General features: G+C 53.9%; 1 protein-coding gene across 5 annotated transcripts; it reads right to left on the reverse strand.

Moving 5' to 3' along the window:
• Window positions 1–387: 387 nt before the first annotated feature.
• GMEB2 (glucocorticoid modulatory element binding protein 2) lies at window positions 388–16210 on the reverse strand. Of its 5 annotated transcripts, none has more exons than XM_054644456.2 (10): window positions 16005–16210; window positions 13383–13537; window positions 8620–8717; window positions 7779–7906; window positions 6335–6438; window positions 4915–5072; window positions 3635–3706; window positions 3018–3155; window positions 2373–2495; window positions 388–2192 (listed from the first exon to the last, which is right to left on the reverse strand). In XM_054644456.2, exons 2-10 carry the CDS (start codon window positions 13511–13513, stop codon window positions 1546–1548), a joined length of 1599 nt encoding a protein of 532 aa, XP_054500431.2. In that variant the 5' UTR covers window positions 13514–13537; window positions 16005–16210; the 3' UTR covers window positions 388–1545. The 5 variants fall into 5 exon arrangements, with proteins under 5 accessions (XP_054500431.2, XP_077043438.1, XP_077043439.1 ...); XM_077187323.1 differs by having other exon boundaries at window positions 7779–7909; XM_077187324.1 differs by having other exon boundaries at window positions 7779–7909; window positions 13383–13540.
• Window positions 16211–19423: the final 3213 nt, after the last annotated feature.

A 19423-nucleotide genomic window follows, 5' to 3' on the forward strand; every position in this document is an offset into this window, starting at 1 on the left:
GCAGCAGCCAGCTGGGAGGGAAAAACCTCTGATAAGGCAGGACTCCTCCTCATTAACTGCAGCCTCAGCTGAGTCTCAGCCAAAACGAAACAAAATCTAATGCTTCAGAGGAATAGATCTCTTTTCTTCCTGATTACGTGTCAAAACTCTCCTAACCACAGGTTGGGGACCAGTGGTTATCAGCACTGGGTGCAGCCAGTCCCAGCCGTGCCATGGACAATCAGACTTTGGAGCCACGTTTCAGGCTCCTTGCACACCCACGGCCAGAGGGAACACAGAGGACATGTACATTTATATTTAGTAAAGTGTGTTCCTGTCCTGCCTTAGCCCCATTTCACAATCCCAGCTGTTATACCTGGACATAGAAAACACAATAAACCAGTAACATTCTTTCAAAAAAATATTTATTACTCAATAAAGTGACCTGTCGTTGCTGCTGTTGCCAGATGAAGTTTGGAAAACCCCAACACTCCAAGCACCCGACTCCTGCCAGCCGGAGGCAGCGTGAGACACACAGGCCCTGCCGTGGGGCCTGGTGAGAGCTGCAGTGACTGGGGCGGCTGAAGGAGAACTGGGGGCTCGACCACCCCGTTACAGAACGGCTGCTTGAACCCAGCAGGGAGGGAATGGCAGTGTCCTGCTCCCGTGGGATGCTGGGGACAGCAGGGTCTGCCCTCGAGAGGAATGGCAGAGCACGGGCGTGGGGCTCAGCTCTGCACGCTCTGCAGCACAGCTCTGCCATGCAGAACGAGCTTCCCAACCAGGGCTTTGCTTAAAAATCGCCGGTGGCTTAAAAAAATCCCAATAATGGATTTTTTTTTTTTATTTTGAGAAAACTAGAAAAAGACCCCAAATCCTCAGAAGTCACAGCTCTTCTCAGCCTTCTGGGCTCCTATCTTGCTGCTTCTTCCCCAGTAGACCTGGGCAACCACCATGCCCACTGTCACAACAGCTCCCACTTGTTTCTGCCACCCAAAGCCAGTGTCACGCACAAACCCCAACCTCCCAGGGCCTGTGCCCATGCTGCCAGAGCCCTTCCTGGTGTCAATGATTGTACACATCCACAGAATTCCTGCTCTTGGCATCCCTCTCCACTCCTGCAGCCCCTAGGCATGGGGAGCAGCCAGCTCCCTGCACACCAGACCCCTTGGCAGCTTCCTTTTGCTACCACCTTCTCCCTGCTCCTGCCCACTCCTGCGATGGACACTGCTCCAGCTGTGCCAGCCAACGAGGCTGGGCTGATGACCCAGAGCAGGAAAACTACTCCAAGAGAACAGGGGAGGAAAGCTTTATAAAAAAATAAGCTCTTTTTTTTCTTCCCTCCTCCAAACAAGGCAGAGCATTTCTGCCTTTCCTTTCTCCAGGCATCCTTCCTCCCCCCTCCTTCCCTCTGACCTGAGCCTCCTCGCTCCCAACACGAGCCGCTCTGAGTCTCGTTAGCCCGTGCCCCTCATGACACCGCTCCTCGTCCCACAGCGCAGCCAGAGAAGAGGCAGTTCCCCCCAGAGTGGCACGGCCAGCGTCCCTCCAGGCAAGTCCCCCCTCTCACTTCTGCTCCGCCTCGTCAGCCACCGCGGTCACCTCGATGGCGGCGGCAGCGTGCTCGTCCCCGGCGGCCTCGGCGGCCCCGGACGGGACAGTCACCACCGTGCTCCCACCGGGAGCTATTTGTGTCACATTCTGGATGGTCGTGCCAAGTCCTGGAAGGGTCAGGAGCTGGAAGGGGCTCACCACCTTCACCACCGTGCTGCCATCCTGGACCGCAGCCGTGCTCAGCACCGTCAGGTTGGAAGCGTCCGGGTGGATCTCCACGGTGCCGGGGAAGGTGGAGCCGGCGGAGGCCAGCACCGTGTACCCCCCCAGCAGAGGGGAGGCCGGGGAGCTGGCGGCGGGGGGCTGGGCTGGGCTCTTCCCCAGCACCGAAGGAGGGAGGGCCGAGACCACTTTGCCAAGAGGGAGATTGGCAATCTGGGACACTGGCACGCCGGGGGTGACAGTGAGCTGCGCTGGCTGGGACAGGACTTGGGAGGTGATGGCAGCTGGTCCGGAGGTGGCCCTGGTCAGCCTGGGGCGTTTCAGAGGCGTGGGAACGGAGACGGGTGTGAGGGTCATCAGGACATTGTTGAGATGCTGCGATTTGTGCTTCAGCTCCTTCGCTCGCTTGCGGTGCTCGTCGCACTGCTGCTCCAGAGCTGGAGAGAGAAGAGCTCTGGCTCAGCTTGGATCCTGGACAAGCTTCCCAGAGGCCTGTGGCAATGCCTGGTGTGGCTGGTTTAACACCACCAGCTTTAATACAACCCCCACTTTCTCAGCCCAAAGGGAAGTGCACAGGCAGCAAGGCCTGGTGCCACACTGCTGTGTCCAGGGCATACCTGCCAAATCCCGTGTGTACTGCTCCCTCGAGCGATCCATCTGGCACTTGTGGCTGGCCAGGACCTTCTTGACCAGATCCAGCATCCCAAAGTTCTGGACCACATTGTTGAGTAAAACAGCATCTTAAAAACAAGACACAGAATCTTTGAGGAAGCAAAATTCCCTGAGCAAACTATTTGTGGCTTGGCAAAAGCCACACAACAAACATGTCCAGCTGAGACAGCCAAAATCTGCGGGAGGGAAATGCAAGAGGCTGGGGAAGAGGAGAAGGCACAAGCCATGAGAAAGGGCAAGAGGTCACTGGCCATGTAAACAGTCCTCTCCCGCCTAGCATGGGTGATAAGAAATCTGCTGGCACAGTAGCTGCTTGCTGCATCATTATTCTAATGGCCTAAATTCCACCTCAATTCCCAAGCCAAGCATTTGTCCAGACCCAGAACCAGCAGAGAGGAAGTTCCAGGCACAGGGAGTTGGAGAACTGAGGTCACCTGAATTATCCCCAAGTGTAGCCTCATCAACCAGCCAGAAATGAGATTTCTTATGATGAGCTATGTCCCTATCATGCCATCCAGATACCCCTAAGGATAAAAACATCCACAAGCCCCTCTCCCAAGATGACTGACCACCCATGAGCAGGACCTTACCCCCGAGCTGCAGCGGGGGATCCTGTGCTCGCTGCTGCAAGCCCTTCATGGTCTCCACCAGCTCCTGGTGGAACTCATGGATGACTTCTTCCAGGAGACCACTGTCCTTCAGACCTTGCCAAAAAGCAAAGGTGTCATCTGGAGAAAGAGGAAGCAAGGGAGAGCCTCAAAATCCTCGGCAGGGTTTAATGGTAATCTGCTATGGGCTCCCTGTGGACACCCCTGCAGGGGTGCAGTCCTGCCGGGCTGGAGCAAGGCCCGCCCAGAGCAGAGACAAAAGGGAGGATATGCTCTCCCCACTCTGTCCCACACCAACAAGACACTTTGCTACAGCCAGTAGTACCAAGGAGAATGATTTCATGTCCCTTCTGATAAGAATTTTTTTCCCCCACAGCCACATTTGGCCCTGGCTTTGATATGTTGGTGCTTGGAAACAACTTAACTGCAAGGCTGCACAGCCAGCCCGCACACCAGAGGGATGTAACACATTCCATCAGCACAGAAGGAATAATCCCAGTGGAGGCTCAGGTTCCTCTGGTAAGAGGGTCCTTCCTGCTCCTTCCCTGTTTGCCCACATCTCCTCCAGCCAGCGAGCCCTGCGGGATGCCAAGCCATACCTCCAATGCTGGTGCTCCAATCGCTGGCATCCTCGCATGTTTCTATGGTTATTGTAGCCGGGGATCCGTTCACTGCAACCAATAGCAAAAAAGAAGAGAAAAAAATTCCCAGGTCCTGATTTTTCCCTGTATTTTCACAGGCTGTTTCCAAAGGAAGAACTCCCTTGCAGCATTTCTGTACTTCTCCTTTATATTGCAGAGGATCACATCTGTTTGAATGCAGATCTCAGTGCTGAATGGAGACACCCAAGTGGCTGCTGTGCCAGCTGTACTTATTTTCTTACATTAGAGTGCAATCCCCAGGGACTGCTTCTGCAACCTTTGCAGCACAGGAACACATGCTTGAGAGCAGCATTTCCCTCCTGTTCCCCCCTGAAAACACACCAGCACCTCTCAGGGCAAAAGTCAAACAGATTTAGAGTCTGATTTTTTTGGCAGCCCTTTTTACCCAGCCACTATTTGTCTGGAGGGTTTCTAGGGCCTTCAAGGGAAGAGCAGCCCCTCACTGCACAGGGATGGCAGGGGGGATCCCTCCTTCCCTCCATCTCTGCCAAATCTCAGCAGTTTTGTTACCATAGAGCCAGGGAACAGGCATCATTCATGCCGTGTGCAGGAGCAGGATGGATGGGAATCTGGCCAGAGCCCCACAGAGCTGTGCAGAGCCTTTGGAATGCTCAGTTGCAGCCATTAAATCTAGTCCCTCTGCTCCTTGACTCCACAGCTTTCAGGGCTCTGGTTATTTCAGCACAGCCCAGCAGCTGGCAAACATCTCCCATTAATGAGCTCATGTTTAACAGGGGTTCTTGGAGTGGGCTGGGTTGTGCATCAGCATCAGCTTCCCCACCACAATACCAAGATGTGGTGGATGGGTGCTCTGCAGACTCACCCAAGGGACTTATCCTGTCCCAGAGGCACCACCAGGAGCTTGGGGTGTGGGGCACTTTCAGGGCTGTTCTTAATGCTCAGGAGCAAAAGGAGTTAAATACAGAATTATTTCAAAATTAAAACACTTTCCAATGAACCAATTACCTGTAATTATAGGTCAAATTAATAGAATCAGAGAATGGCTTGGGTTGGAAGGGACCTCAAAGCTCATCTCATTCCAACCCCCATGCCATGGGCAGGGACACCTTCCACTAGACCAGATTGCTCCAAGGGCTGTCCAATCTGGCCTGTGACACTTCCAGGGATGGGGCAGCCACAGGGCCCTTGGTTTTGTGGCACTCATGGGCTCTGGTGTGTCAAAGGCCCTGCTGAGGATGAGGAAGGGCTGCACGTACCATCAGCAGAGGCAGGAGTCAGAGGGATGTACTCTGTTGATGTCTGGCTGGTCAGGGACACCCTGGCTCCTGTCAGGTCAATTTTGGTGCTCCGGCAGGTGTTGGAACAGACCTTTGTGTGCTGATAAAAATCCAGCTCTCCTGAGTCCATAATCTTCCTGAAAGACAGGGAGCAAGCACAAGGACAGGCACATCAGCAACAGCTAAGAGCTCTGAGATTGCTCCTGGCAGCCTTCACCTCAAACTTCTGAGTCCCAAAACACCAGGAGAGCAGGCAGAGCCAATAGGAGCCCTTACTGGGACTGACTAATTCATTTCTTGAGGAAGGAAGGGGAAGAGAGAGCCCCTAACTGGGGCCACCAGCACATCCCCTCTAAAGCTCCAGCTTCCAAAGGATCAGCTGGAGTCTCAGCTCAGGGTGAGACCACAGGGAGCTTTTCTTTCTTGCCTTTTTGACTCTATAGCTCAAAAGGAGACAGGACATAACCCTATTTAGAAACTAAAATCAGGTCTCTCATCTCATTCAAAGGGAGTGCCAACACTGGAACACAGGATCTTCCAATCCAAGAACATTATCTCCAAAACATTCCCAGGCCTTGCTGGTCAACAACCACCTAAGCTTCCAGAGATGTGCTCCCATGGGATGCTGGGTTTGCCTTCAGACATTCCCCTGAAGTGTTTTTCCCCCTCGCAAAGCCCTGCCTTGACAAAGCCTAAACCTATTATGCAAAATTTATGTGGAGCAAAAGCTGCTTAAAAGGAATACAGGAGATGCCTGCATTGAAGTAGAATAATACAGGGAAAGGCAATGTCACCCTGTGAAAAAGAGCACAAAACCACTGACAATTCCTGGGGAAAGAGGTGATTCTTTTTTAATCCTGTCCAAAGGCAGAGAAAGACTTTAATTAAATCACTGTTTCAGGCTGGTGTTCAGGAGGACCATAGAGGAATTGAATTACTGTAGTTAATACTAGAGAAGAGAAATGTTTGCAATAAAGAAGCTTTTTTTTTTTTTGCCAAGGACTTATTTAGAAGTGATGTCAAGCAGGAGTGCTGCAACCAGAGCATTGGTGATGACCAGACTGATTTCATTTGGTGACTCACGCTGAGAATCCACAGACAGCATGGCCCAACCACCAACAGCCATTAAAATTTCCAATGTCCCTACACCAGCTGGAAACTCAGTATGGTTCAAGCCCTGAAAAGGCTAGAGAAATATTTCTTGCCCCAAATTATTCCCCAGGCACAAGGACAGAACAAAGCCATTGGACTGACCACATTTGGGACCAGGCTGTCATTACAACAAACATTTATAGTGGTTCATTTGCTCCCTCAGCAGCAAAACTGCCATTCCAAAGGTTGTGTTCCCCCCCACCACAATCCCCCAGCAGTGTCCAGAGCCACAGAGGGAGGCACTGACCGGAGCATGATCCCGTTCATCCGGATCGCCCGCTTCCAATCCTTCAAGGTCGACTTGCCCGCCAGGTGGACAAACTCCTTGGGGCTGATGAGGTGATCGTGAAACTGCAAAAGGCAGGGGTGCAACATCAATGCCACGAGCCATAAACAAGCCAAGGGTGCCCTGTGAGCAGGGTTCAGCTGCAGCCTGCTGGCATTTCCCAGTGCCTGACAGTGTCTGCAGCCTCCTTGTGCCACTGAGCGCCCCCAAAACAGGTGGTGCCAGGCACCCCCCACCCCAGAGAACACTGCCCAGGTTAGAAAGATTAAAGCCAAACACTGCTGTCACCAATGGTTAGTTAACAGCTGCTCCAAGCCAAGGCTTCAGGGGTGTGTGAGTTTGCCCAGCTCAGGCAGGACAGCTGGGAAAAAACCCATAGCTTGTGCAGAGTATCATTAACAGCAGGGAGCTGCTCACGCTCCCACTAACAATGCACTCAGTGAAAGCGGGGCTGCACTGCTGACATTTGGGTCCAGGGACACATTATGCCCCAGAGGGGAGAAAGAAGAAGCCCATTTGGTCTTTGACCTCCTGCTCCCAAGCCCAACCATTGGTATCAGGGAACCTCTGGCCTCTCTGGCTGTGCACACCCACTGCTACTGCAAACCAGCTTCAGGGAGCTGGCACACACTGTGCCAACTCTTCCCTTTCTTTTATTGCCCTACACACCCAGCTGTGCCTGAACCCAACAGCAACCTGCAGGATCACAGAATTATAGAATCACTAAGGGTGGAGAAGTTCTCCAAGATCCTTGAGTCAAATCATGACCCAGTTTTCTTAAGACCTACCTTACAGCCCATCTCAAAGGATTTCCCAAATCCAGACCTCCTCTTTTCCATGGCCATGTTGACCAACATAGAGCAACTCAGTGTTACTGCATGAGAAACTGCATCTCAGAACAAGGACAAGGGCTTCAGTGCAGAGAGGACAGATTTTAGGAGGCAGCAGCATTTATCCTCTGCTGGGAAGGGCAAGGACTATCCTTTGGGAGCCCAAGGAGACTCTCCCTCAGCAGGGTATTGTTTAGGCTGTGTACAAATGCCAGCAATGACTCACTCGTGGCATGTTCCTGAATTCATGTAAATTTTAACCATGAGTTACCCAGGACACAGCAGCAACTATTCAGTAGGACTTTCCAACTGAGCAGACAGTGCAAGTGCCCAAATTTCTCAAATTTTCAATAACACATTAAATTGAGGCACCATCTCTCCAGCCAGAACTACACAATTTAGTCAGGACAAATAGCAGGTACCCAGCACCAGGAAAATGTCATCCTTTCCTACCATGACATGGTTCAGATGCAAAGCAGCTGATCAAAGCTTATCACAACCAGGACAAGCCAGGTCAGCCTCAAAATGTGGGCAAGGGAAAAGCACAAATCCAGTGCTGGGCTCTCTGTCCTCACCTGCACACACTTCACATTGATTCCAGGGCACACAAACTTCCTCCAGATGAGGTTGGCTTTGCTGTCCCCGCAGGTGATGGGGTAGACAATCTCTGCCTCCAAACTGTCCTCATCTTCAGCCATCTTCACTTCTCACAGGGACCAGAGGAAGGGACAGATCAAAGAGAAACATGAGCCACAGCTCCTGAGCCACACATGTAATGATAGTTTTGAAACTCAAAAATAAATTTTAGAAAGTAGATGATGCATGGTGGGGTGTGCTGGGGTTTGTGGTCACCACTCAATTACACTGTGCTATGAAACTATCCAAACACCCAAATTTCTCAGGCAAAACAGCCCAGTAAGATTTATGCCAATCCAGCTGCAGCTGAGCACAGGGAATATGAGAAGTCATCCATTCTTGATAAAAGAGAATGATGTTATCTGGGTGGAGTCACCCTTGGTTTTAAAGTAAAACTGGCTTCAAGTCAACATTAGCCCAGCTGATCAGTCTTTGCTCCCTAAACTCACTTTTACTTGCAACCAAAGCCAGCAAGTTGCTGCAAAACTGACATCCTGTGGCAAGCTGGAATGGCAGGAGCCAGGGATGGCTGGACACAGGGACACAGCCCGGACCAGGAGAGGGCAGCAGCAGCCCAGCCAGCCACTGCCAGCTCCCTGCTGGTCACCGAGCCCCCCTGGATGCTGGGACAGCATCCCCAAGGCCCACAAGAGAACACCCCCGAGCCGCAGCAGCTCTGCACAACAGAGCTTGGAGTGTCCACAATGACACCAGCACAGGGCAGGGGCACACTGGGGTGCTGCAGCTGCCACCAAGGGGCTATGGAAAGAGCTGACCTACCTAGAACCGCTTCCTTCAGGTCTGTGGAGGCTGTGAAGGCAGCAGCAGCTGCAGCAGCTGCATTTTCAGTCTCCAGAGTGTCTTCGTTGATGTCACCACTGGGAAGAGAGGCAGAGGCATTCTTAAGCCATGTGGCTGTGCCACCCCCACACCCGATGCCCTGTGGAGACATTGCCTCACAAGTCCCTTGGATCACATTTTCCCACAAGAGCCAAGAGTCAGCTCTGGGTTTGGGAGGCTCAGCTCCATTTTTTTCATGTGGAGATGAAGAACCCCACAGCAGGCAAGCCCCTGTCAGCAGCCTGGCCAGCTCTCTCTTGCCTCCCCTTTAATCCCAGCCCTGTGGATCTGCCTCCAGCCCAGCCCGTGCTGGAGAGCTGGCATGGAGAGATGCTGTCAGCACAGCCCCTTGCTCAGAAGTCACTGCCAGCCTTTGGAAGCTTTGCCTGAGATTTCCCCAGGAAAAACATGTGTGAAACATGCTGCTGCTGTCTGGGTAATGGACTGGCTGAATCCCCTGGTATGCAGGATGCTCCAGGGAGCAGGACCTCAAGGAGCCACAGAGACACTGTAAAGGAGTTGGACAGATCCCAAGAACAGAGATAACATAACATGAGTTAGAGACACTTGCAATACAATCTCTGAGCCTCTTAAAACTTGATATATCCATGACATTCATTAATAGCTGGCTATCCAGCTGCTTCCATTGTCCCCACGCTGAGATCTCCATCTTCTTTGAGTGCTTTGCCCATGGAGTCACAAAGTGGGTCCTGCACAGCACCCACTCCCTTGCTGTTCTCCCATCCCAGGTACAGGAATACAGAGCCCCAAGCCCCTCCAAGGAGCTTCCCACACTCAGAGGGCACAGGCACTTCTGGCTGGCATGTGGGACATGCTCCTCACCCCCTTGGCTTTGGAGGTGAGGTCCCAAAGGGAGGGAGCCCACATTGGTGCCCTTATGGATCCCCCTGTACCTCACAGCCAGTGCTCAGCAGGGACCATTCCTAATGGGTTTTCATACAAACACAGAATGGTTTGGGCTGAATGGGCCCTTAAAACTCATCTTGTTCCAAGCCCCACCCATGGGCAGGGACACCTTCCACTATCCCAGGTTGCTCCAAGCCCTGTCCAACCTGGCCTTGAACAATTCCAGGGATGGGGCAGCCACAGCTTCTCTGGACAGCCTGTGCCAGGGCCTCACCACCATCACAAGGAACAATTTCTTCCTAATATCTAATCTAAGTCTACCCTCCTTTTAAGATGTATGTTTGGTGGTGTCACTGAAGCTGCAGAAAGCTCAATCCACAGGGGCAGGGGAGAAACACAATTAGCTTTTCACATACTTTGCCATATAAACTCCCTAGAAAGACTCCACAGAGAAAATAAACCTGAAAGCTCCCTCACTTTGGTACCATGGATGAATTTAAAGACAGTCCTAGTGACTCACTGGCAACCACATTTCTCACCCCCATGCCACGGGGACAAGGAAATTCAAGAGCAACTGGTTTTTCCATTCTGGGCTCCTAACACACAGCTCCAGGGTGGAACTGCAGCTTCAAAGCATCCCTCCCCTCAGCAGCTGCAGGGCAGGTCCCTGTGGGGAGCAGCACAGAGATAAGGAATGGTGTGGGTGGCAGCCCAGCCTCACCAGGTGAGTGGCTCAGATGCTGCTCCAGAGAGGGGAGACAGCTCCTGCTGTGACAGAAAGATGGACACAACTCTGCCTCTGCAGCTCACAGTGACCACCAGCCCAGAGCCCTGGCAGAGCATGGGGAGGGTAACATGAAAGGACTCTAAAAGGTAAACTCTGAGCCAAGGCCTTTGCACACAGGTGATTATTACACAAGTGGCAGTCTGATAGAAGGACAGAAGAATTCTAACCTGGGGTTTTTCATCAGTTTGCTGCTGGGTTCTTGCATTTCTCCAGGTGAAAGGCCAGCAGTGGCTCTTCAGCAGGGTGCCAGAGGAAGCAACCCCTTCTGGCATGCAAAGCCCAGCATCCCACAGCCCTGACCTGCCTCCAGATCAAGAACCTCCACCAACTTACCCAGAAGAAACCCTCCAGCAGAAAAGTCAGCACCTTTCAGAGCTTCCTCCAGGACTCCACCGCATTTGCACCATTCCAAAAAATGTGCAAAAATGACCAAAAGGTGCAACTGGATGGGGAAGAATAACCCAGCCCACGCCTTTAACCTCCAGAGGAAAACAAACAAACCAACTCCCAGCTTGTATGAAAAATTCAAGCAACTGAAGTCTGTGTCTGCCATGGACACGTGGGGGAGAGAAAACCACAAAAAAAGGCGAGTGTCTCCATGCTGTTTCTCCCATCCCATTCCAGGGAAACAGACTGAGGCAGAGGCAAGGGAAAACACAAACACCTTCCAAGCCCCAGCAGTGCAGCCCCCCAGCTGGCCCTGCCTTTGCCAGTTGCCATGACGAAGGCAGGGGAGGATGGTTCTCATCTTCCTCCCCAGGAGGATCCATAAACCAGATGGGAGGAAGAGAAGAAAGCATGTGCAGATAACTCAGCGGGCTGGCGTCTCCTTTGTTTTCTGCTCCTGCCTTGCCTGGAAACTTGAGAGAGAAAAGTCTCCCCCAGAATCCTGTGCTGATCAGAAATACATGCACCTCATCAGAGCATCAAGCACAGATCCCCTCCTCTCACAGACCAAAGAGAAAAGCTTCTTGCTCATTATTATTTTCCCATTTCCCTCAGCCTTTTCCTTAAGAACACATGAACTAATTAAGCTCTTAACAATTGGTTGTACAGAGGGTTTTTTTAATAGCAAACCCATACCCAGATGAGCACTAGAAAAAGGCACCAACCCCCAAGCTGAGTTTGGTTTAAGTGTCACACCAAGCAAACAAAAAGCTCCCCATGTGAGCAGTGACTGAGCCAACACCAAGGGATCCCAGCCCGTGCCTGCAGCTGCTCTCCTGACACCAGCTGGGCAGCAGAGGGAAATCAGAGGGAAAGGGAGAAAGAGCCAGCACCACTGTGGTATTGTCCCTGGAGGAGCAGAGCCTGGTGGGGGCAACTGTCCAAGGCCACAGAGAGACCATGGCTGGCTCGTGCTGCCACCCACCACCAGCCCCACTGCCCTGCTCAGTGAGGGGAGTCAGGCAGGTTTTACTCTGTCACACCAAAATTCACATCCTTTCCATTAACCCACTACCATCCCCAAGAATGGGGGAGCAAAGGGCCTGTCCAGGGGCTCTTCTCCAGAGAGATGCATGGAAACTTCTTCAAGGAATCTCTTCATCCATGCCAAGACATCTCTGCTCACAGCTGTGACTAAATGAGAGCATTCCTCTCTGTGCTGCATGGAGCTGTCCTGCTCCTGACCGTACAGAGGACACTGGGAGGATGAGAAAAGGTTTCTCAAAGAAAAACAAGAAGAGAACGAAGAGTGGAAGGAAACCAACTGATTGAGCCAGCCTCTGCCATGATCCATTTTCCCAGGCAACACCACAATGATGCACACGGGTCTGTAGAGGCTCAGAGCCACATGACAACCAGGAACCATTCTGCATCCAAGAGCATCCCAAGAGTCACATCTGGCTGCTTCTCCACTGAGGGAGACAAGGGAGTCTCCAAGGGACAGAAAACAAGAGGAGTAAAGCCCTTCTTCCCCACCACCACCATTCTTCTGGGAATTGAAGAGGTTTTGGAAACAAAGACCCAGGGTGTGGAGGAAGAGCAGGGCAGGTCCTGCCCATCCTAGCACCAACAGCTCTTGCCTCTGCCTGTCCTGCCCATTCTTTACCAAAATTTCATCTATTAATGGGCTTCACCTCAGCTGAAGCACCACAAGGGGAACGCCCCTGGACTGAGTGGTCACCTTCTGCCCTGCCCAAAGCCCCAGGGCACTGACACAAAGACATGTTTGAGAAAAGCAGACAAAGCCCTCGGGAGGGCAATAAACAGCCATTCAACACCCACTTATTTCAGACAAGCCTGCCAGGATGCAGCTCCAGGTGTGAACTTGGATTTTCTGCCCACTGAAAGAACAAAACACACAACGGCTCTGGGCTCTGTTCCACCAAAAAAAACATGGAGAAATAAAACAAAGAGTCCATTGCTATGTGGGCCTTCAAGGTAGGCTCTTAGGCCATGGCCAACCTGCCACTGAACAGACCAGACCTAAACAAACAGCAGCCCTGAATATAAAATGCCAACAAAAAAGGCAGAAATTGGGCAAAACAGCAGCACTTTAACAATCAGACCTGGACTTTTTTTTGAGCAGTGCCTCTCCATTCAGGGCAACCCTGTTTCAAGGACACCTATCTCACTCCTATTGCTGGCAGTAGAGGTTCCTGCAGAGCTCAGCCAAAAACCAGCCGACCCCAAACCTCCTCATCCTTCAGGGAAGGGGAGCTCAGCTGCACCACCCTCAGCGTGGTGAGGACAACCTTGTCCCTTGGAGTTCAGAGCTCAGCACAGCCATCATGAAATAAATAGCAGAAAAACACTGATTTAGCTACTGGTGTCCCGTTCCAACTGGATTTGTGTCCACTCAGAAAAAGGTATTTGGGGTCGGTCTTTTTTTCCCCACCTCAAAAGAGGGAAAGAGTGGAGCCTGTTCTGCCCAGAGCTGCAGAGCCCTGGTGTGGGAAGCCCTAACAAGGAGCTGGACACTCCATGGCCGCCCCGCTGAGGTGCCCACAGCGAGCAGGGATGCAGGAGAAAGCACTGGGGGATAAATCCCATCTGGGAGGGTTTCCAGCACATCCCCTCAGCGTGCACCAGCCCCATCTCTTACCCGTGCTGGGACAGGTTGGTGGTGACCAGCACTGTCTTGACCTCCTCCATGGCAGCGCTGTCCACGGCGCCGTCCGGCGTGGTCACCACCACCACCTCCTCCATGTGCACGCTGACGTCCGGCGTCGCCATGGCGGCCACCAGCTCAGTCACCAGCTGCTGGGGCAGAAATTTGGGAATGCCAGAGTCAAAAGGGGAGCTCGGTCATGGAAAGGGTCCTGGGAGCAAGGAGAGAAGGGACTGCAGGGACCCCCAGGCTCCAAAGGGGATGAGTGAATCCCCAAGTGCTCCATCGCAGGAGGGAGGATGAGGGGAAGCTCAACCCAACCCAGCCCTTGGCAGGCTGGGTGAGAATGATGGGCATGGGTGGGACTGGGGTGCAGGAGGTGAAGGGCAGAGTGTGAAAGAGGTCCAAAAACAAAAATGTTCCTGGCATCCATCATGAACTCTGTGAAGATACTCAGTTTGAAGGTGCTTTTCTAAATGTACTTCAAACTATTTCACGATTTCACACTGTTGGAGGAGCTTGTCACTGTCTCCTCCACAGTAAAACAGGGATTCTTCCCTCCTCCAAAGTCACACACAAGAAAAAAATCAAATTAAAAAAGCATGTCAAGCCCGCAGAAACAGTGACATCTGGAAACTATTTCAAAGTGTGCATTTCTAATAAATCAGCAATAGATGTAAGACAGCACTCCCTCTCCAGCTTTCTTGAAGCCCCTTTAGGAACTGAAAGGGACTCTCAAGTCTCCTCAAAGCCTTCTTTTCTCCACCTCTCTCAGCTGTCTCTAGAGCAGAAGTGTCCAGCCCTCAGAGCATCTCCATGACCTCCTCTGGACTCGCTCCAGCAGCTCCACATGCCTCTGATGCTGGGAGCCCAGAGCTGGATGCAGCACTGCAGGTGAGGTCCCACCTGAGGAGAGCAGAGGGGGAGAATCCCCTCCCTTGCCCTGCTGCCCACAATGCTGGGGATCAGCCCATGCCCAGGTAAGGAGAAGCTGGTGCCTACAAAGCACCTCCTACAGCACTGGAGCAGCCCACACAGAGGCAGGTAAGGGAACACCTCGTCCAGGTTTGTGTGTTCCAGGCTCAGACCCCCATGGAGAGCTCCAAGCAGTGGCACAGAGCACAGCAGAGATGCCACCTGGCTCCCACCACTTCCCCAGGCCACAGCCAGAGCAGAGCACTGACCCAGCATGGCCAGTGTGACTTCACAACCAAGTTCATGCCCTGCAGAAACACCTGCCTGACCCACAAGGACACCACGAGGTGCTCCTTACCTCCACAGAGCCACAGCGTTTATCCTATGGGCCTTCTGTCCAAGCCCAGCACAAAGTCACCAGCAGAACCACTTCACTTTTCACAGCAGCACCGATGCTCAGCTGCCCTCAGCTCAACCCCTCCAATTTCTGTTGTTACTCTATCCCTACCCTTGTCTTTCATTTTGGGGTAAAACCCCTCCCACTCAGTGATTAGCATCACTCACAACACTCCTGAGCTTCAGGATGCCCCAGACATCCTGCCCAGCATCACGGGACTGAACCCCACGTGTGCTGCTCAGATGCCTCTGGGCAGGAACCAGCACTGAATGGAGAAAAAGTGAGCTGGAAACATAAGTAATCGAAAAAGTGGCTAAAAACACACCAGCAATGGGGCTGTGGAGGGGGACAAGGGGCACCCCAGCTCTACCAGGAATCAGGGTGTCCATGCCTGTCCCTCCTGGTGCACCTTTCAGGGTGCTGAGAGCGTGTCAAGGGCTGGAGGGAAGATTTGGGGTGAAGTGAGGAAGAAAACATAAAAGGAAAAAAATCATAGCACAGCTGGGAGAGGAGACAGATTTTTGGGGTGCAGCATCAGGAGGGCAGAGAGACCAGATTACACTGTGTAACAGAGAGGGGGATTCAGAGAGGTGGCTTTAGGGGGGGTTAAACAGAGCTGCACAGGGTGGGGGGGGCCATGGGGTGCCAAGAGGGTGCCCAGAGGTACATGGACAGAGGAGATGGAGAGCAGCACAGACAGCACGGGCGGGGGGCTGCAGCTGCACGGGCTGGGGGGACACAACTGGGGGTGCACGGCTGGGGGGCAGAGCAGAGCGGCAGGGAAGCTGTGAGAGGATGGCGAGCGGCCCCAAGGAGGGGGGAAGAAGGCAGAGTGCGGCACAGGGGGAACAGAGAGGGGGTGCCCGGGGGGCTGCAGGGCTGGGGGAGGATGGGGGGCGGTTTGCAGAGTGGGGTGCCCGGGGGCGGAGGGCGCTGCACGTGGAGGCTGCCGGGGGGGCTCCCGGGGGTGCCCCGGTGCCGAGACGGGCGGGCGGGCAGAGGGTGCCCCCGGTGTCGCCGCGGTGTCCCCGTCCTCCCCCCATTCCCTCGGTCCCCGTTGCGGGGCGGCGCGCGCGGGAGGGGGGGGGCGTTGCGGGGGGCCGAGAGGGGCGCGTGGGCGCGCTCCCGCTGGCAGGGAGGAGGAGGAGGAGGAGGAAGAGGAGGAGGAGGAGGCGGGGGGGCCGCGGGGCGGGCGGGCGGCCGGGCGCTGCCGCCGCCGCCGTAACGTCCTGACGCTCCGCAGGGACCCGGGCGGCGCGTGCGGCGGAGGCCCCGCGGCGGGCGAGGCCGCGCCCGGCGCTTACCTCGGGCCGGCGTCCCGCGGGCCCCGCTCGGGCTGCGGCGGCGGGCGCTGGGGCCGGGCGGCGGTGGGCGCGGGCAGGGCGGCGGCGGCAGGGCCGGGGGGAGCGGGGCTCCGCCGCGCGGCTCTGGGGCCCCGCGCAGGCGCACGGCCCGCACCGGCTACCGAGACTTATTTGGCGCGGGCGCCGCGGCCCGCGCTCCCCGTGAAATAGGGACCGGGCGGGCGCTCTGCGCCTGCGCCGCCGCCGGGCGGGGGTGGGAGGGGGCGCGGCGCGCGCCGCCGGGGGGTCCCCGCGCGCGGGGTCCTGCGGGGGAATCCCCCCGTGTCCTCTGTACCCCCCGTGTCTCCCGTCTGTCCCCGTGCCCTCCGTGTCCTCCTCCTGGTTCCCGGTACCGCCCCGTCCCCTGTGTGTGTGTCCCCTGTGCCCCGCATGCCCCCCGTGTCTCCTGTCTGCCCCCGTACCGTGTACCCGGCGTGTCTTCCTTTGCCCTCCTGCCTGTCCCCCTCCAGGGTTCTGCAGACTCCCCGTGTCCCCTGTATGTCCCCCCCCCGGGCTGTGTGCGTGTCTCCCGACCGTGCCCTCCTGTGTGCCCCCATGTACCCTACGTGTCCCCAGCTGGGGTCCTGCATGACACTTTTTCTCCTGCATGTCCCTTCCCCTGTCCTATGCATGCCCCCATGTCCCTTGCATGTCCTTTTTCCAGATCCTGCATGTCTTCTATGTCCTCTGTGTATCCTTTTCACGGGCTCTGCATCCCCCCCCATGTCCCCTGCATGTTCCTCCTGGGCTGTGTGTCCCCCTCCATGTCCCCTGTGTGTGTCCCCAAGCCCTGTGTCCCTCTGTGGCTCTCCTGGGTTTTGTGAATGCCCTCAGCTGTTTATGGCTGAACATTTCCTTGAACGCTTCCAGTGATGGGGCAGCCACAGCTTCTCTGGGCAAGCCTTCTCAAGCCCGTGCCAGTGCTGTAACCATCCTCACAGGGAAGAATTTATTTCCAATATCCCATCTAACGCTGCCCTCAGTCAGTGTGAAGCCGTTCCCCCTTGCTCTGTCATTCCAGGCCCTTGTCAAAGGCCTCCCTCCATCTCTCTTGGAGCCCCTTTAGGCACGGGAAGGGGCTTTAAGGTCTCCCCAGGGCCAGCATTTAAACATTTCCAGCATTTAAAAAGTGCCCATGAGCAGTTTGATTCAGGGGCTGTTTTCCTCCTTGAGCCATCCCAAGCTGCTGCTGGTCCTTACCAGCACTAACCCTCGAGCTGTGACTCTGCTCTCTGTGTTTCCCCAGCCACCTGAAGTTGTCACAAGTTTTGGTTAATTTCTGCCATTTCTGTGCCTGTGAGGCCCAGGGTTTAGGAGGCACTCAAGAATTTCTCAGGCAGGACTTTTAGCATGATTTTACCACATTGCACTTCTTCTGTGAGTAGGTGGTTAACACGTTCTGGGAACGGATGAGCGAGGCCAGAGGCCCCAAAAGTCGTGAATCCCTTTTGGAAGCACTGGCTGTGTTTCCATTCTGTCAGCTTTTCACAGCTACTGGGTGGGTGGCTTTTCCTGACAGGTGTTCAGGTGGCATTTGGTCTGTTTAGTATTTTTTTACACAAATTTCTAATGATCCTGTCTGATGTATTTATGGTGGTTTATTTAATTATTTTTTTTTCCCCAAGGCTCTTCCTCTTCTTTTTATTTTTTTTCTTGTCCCCTGCAAACCAACCCTGCCTGATAAGCAGCTGCCACCTCTATTTCCTTCATGCTCCCCCTCACCATTTTACCCCAGTTAATACCATTAAAGTGATATTCCACAAGGAATTGTATTTCTTTTCCTTCCCCAAGATAACCAGTGATAACCAGCCAGGTTAAATCACCCACCCAAATGGTGACTCCCTTTTCCATGGAAGCATATCTGTCTCTCTACCAATGCCACTGCTGCATCCTTTGGACTCCAGTGGGGTGGGACAGGACAGATAAAAGGTCCCTTTTTCCACTCAAACCATCTCCCTACAATGCCCAAGAACAGTGTCCTTATCAAGGTGGGAAGAAGGCAGCAAACCCCCAGTAATGCTGCCCTATTCCATTTTTCCCTCTTGGAAAGCAAAATCTGGCTTTTGCTGTCAGATCCCAGGACACAGGAAGGCCCCTGTGCTCCTCCTCACACAGAGGGTGGGATGATTTCACCTCCTGGCACCCAATCTTCTCCCTGCTCTGCCTCTTCATCAGTGGGCAGACCTGCTCCAGCCATGGTGCCAGCGAGGCTGTGAAACTGGGTGAGCTGCCATCTTTCAAACCAAATCACTCTGCAAAATTTCTGGGCTTTGCCTGCCCAGGTGAGCCTTTGCATTCACCTTGGCAGAGTCTCTGACCCCTTCCCTTACTCAGGCACAGGTCAAGCACGTAGTAGGGATCCCTCCCAGAGTTATGTAGGCATTTTGCTTTCTTGGTTTTGATTTTTTCTATGAGGAACTCTTGATGTGGCATGGAGTGACAAGACAAAGGGCACTGACAGGGGGCAGGGTGAGATTGGAAATTGGGGATAAATTCTTCCCTGTGAGGATGGGGGGACCCTGGCACAGGGTACCCAGAGAAGCTGTGGCTGCCCCATCCCTGGAGGTGCTCAAGGCTGGGCAGGACTTGGAGCAGCCTGGGATAGTGGAAGGTGCCCATGAGAGGAGGTTGGAACCAAACCATTCCTTGGTTCTATGATTTTGTGGGTGCTGGAGTGTGGTTCAAGCCTTCAGTATTGTGTCTTCAGTACTCAGCTCCACAGGGCTGCACAGTGGGCAGGGCTGGAAGGTGGTAGGAGCCTCTCCACAATTCCTTCCACTCCTCCTGCCCCATCCTGCCCCAGCAGATCCCATGCCTCTGTGGTTTTCTCCTTCAGATCACAAAAGGATGTCTCTTGAATTAACTAGTTAGGAGCTGACCATGCTTGGTCTCATCAATATATCTCAAATTGTCTGGCACCAAGGACCGTGCCTGTTTTCCTAAGACAAATGTAGGGGTTTACTTTGCTACATCCATGTTTTAGAAGAGCCTGGGTTAGTGGGCTGTATCAAATCTCAGAGGAAAAGGGAGCAATGCTGCGTTTGCAGTCAGGTTGTTATCTCCGGAATCAGGAAGGTCAAGCTGCAAAAATAGAATTCCTGTTTGTGCGGGCAGCAGCATCCTGAGGACACGTGGGGAAAGCATCAGGCATGGGCTGCTTGCCACTGCCACCACTGTGATGGCCCCAGCACTGTCCTGGCACTGTCCTCCTGGCACTCTCCTCCCCACCCTTACAGAACACAGAATTAAAATCTAAATCCCTCCTGCCTTCCCCTCAGTTTGTCTCCTTGTGCACTGAGTGCTGCTGAGCTCTGTGCAAAGTCTCCCACACTGGTTATTCTGATGGGATCACAAGATGTGGGACAGCCCAGGAGGATGCT

Source organism: Agelaius phoeniceus, chromosome 17 (assembly GCF_051311805.1).
Source record: "Agelaius phoeniceus isolate bAgePho1 chromosome 17, bAgePho1.hap1, whole genome shotgun sequence".
Lineage (NCBI taxonomy): Eukaryota > Metazoa > Chordata > Aves > Passeriformes > Icteridae > Agelaius > Agelaius phoeniceus.

Bases quoted from the DNA above. Each gene is read 5' to 3' on its own strand.
- GMEB2 (XM_077187323.1), bottom strand. From the start codon at position 13,513: ATGGCGACGCCGGACGTCAGCGTGCACATGGAGGAGGTGGTGGTGGTG. The intron at 3,156-3,634 runs GTATGGCTTGGC...CTCTTTCTCCAG, and splicing joins TTGGAGCACCAGCATTGGAG to ATGACACCTTTGCTTTTTGG. The intron at 2,193-2,372 runs GTATGCCCTGGA...TTCTCTCTCCAG, and splicing joins GTACACACGGGATTTGGCAG to CTCTGGAGCAGCAGTGCGAC.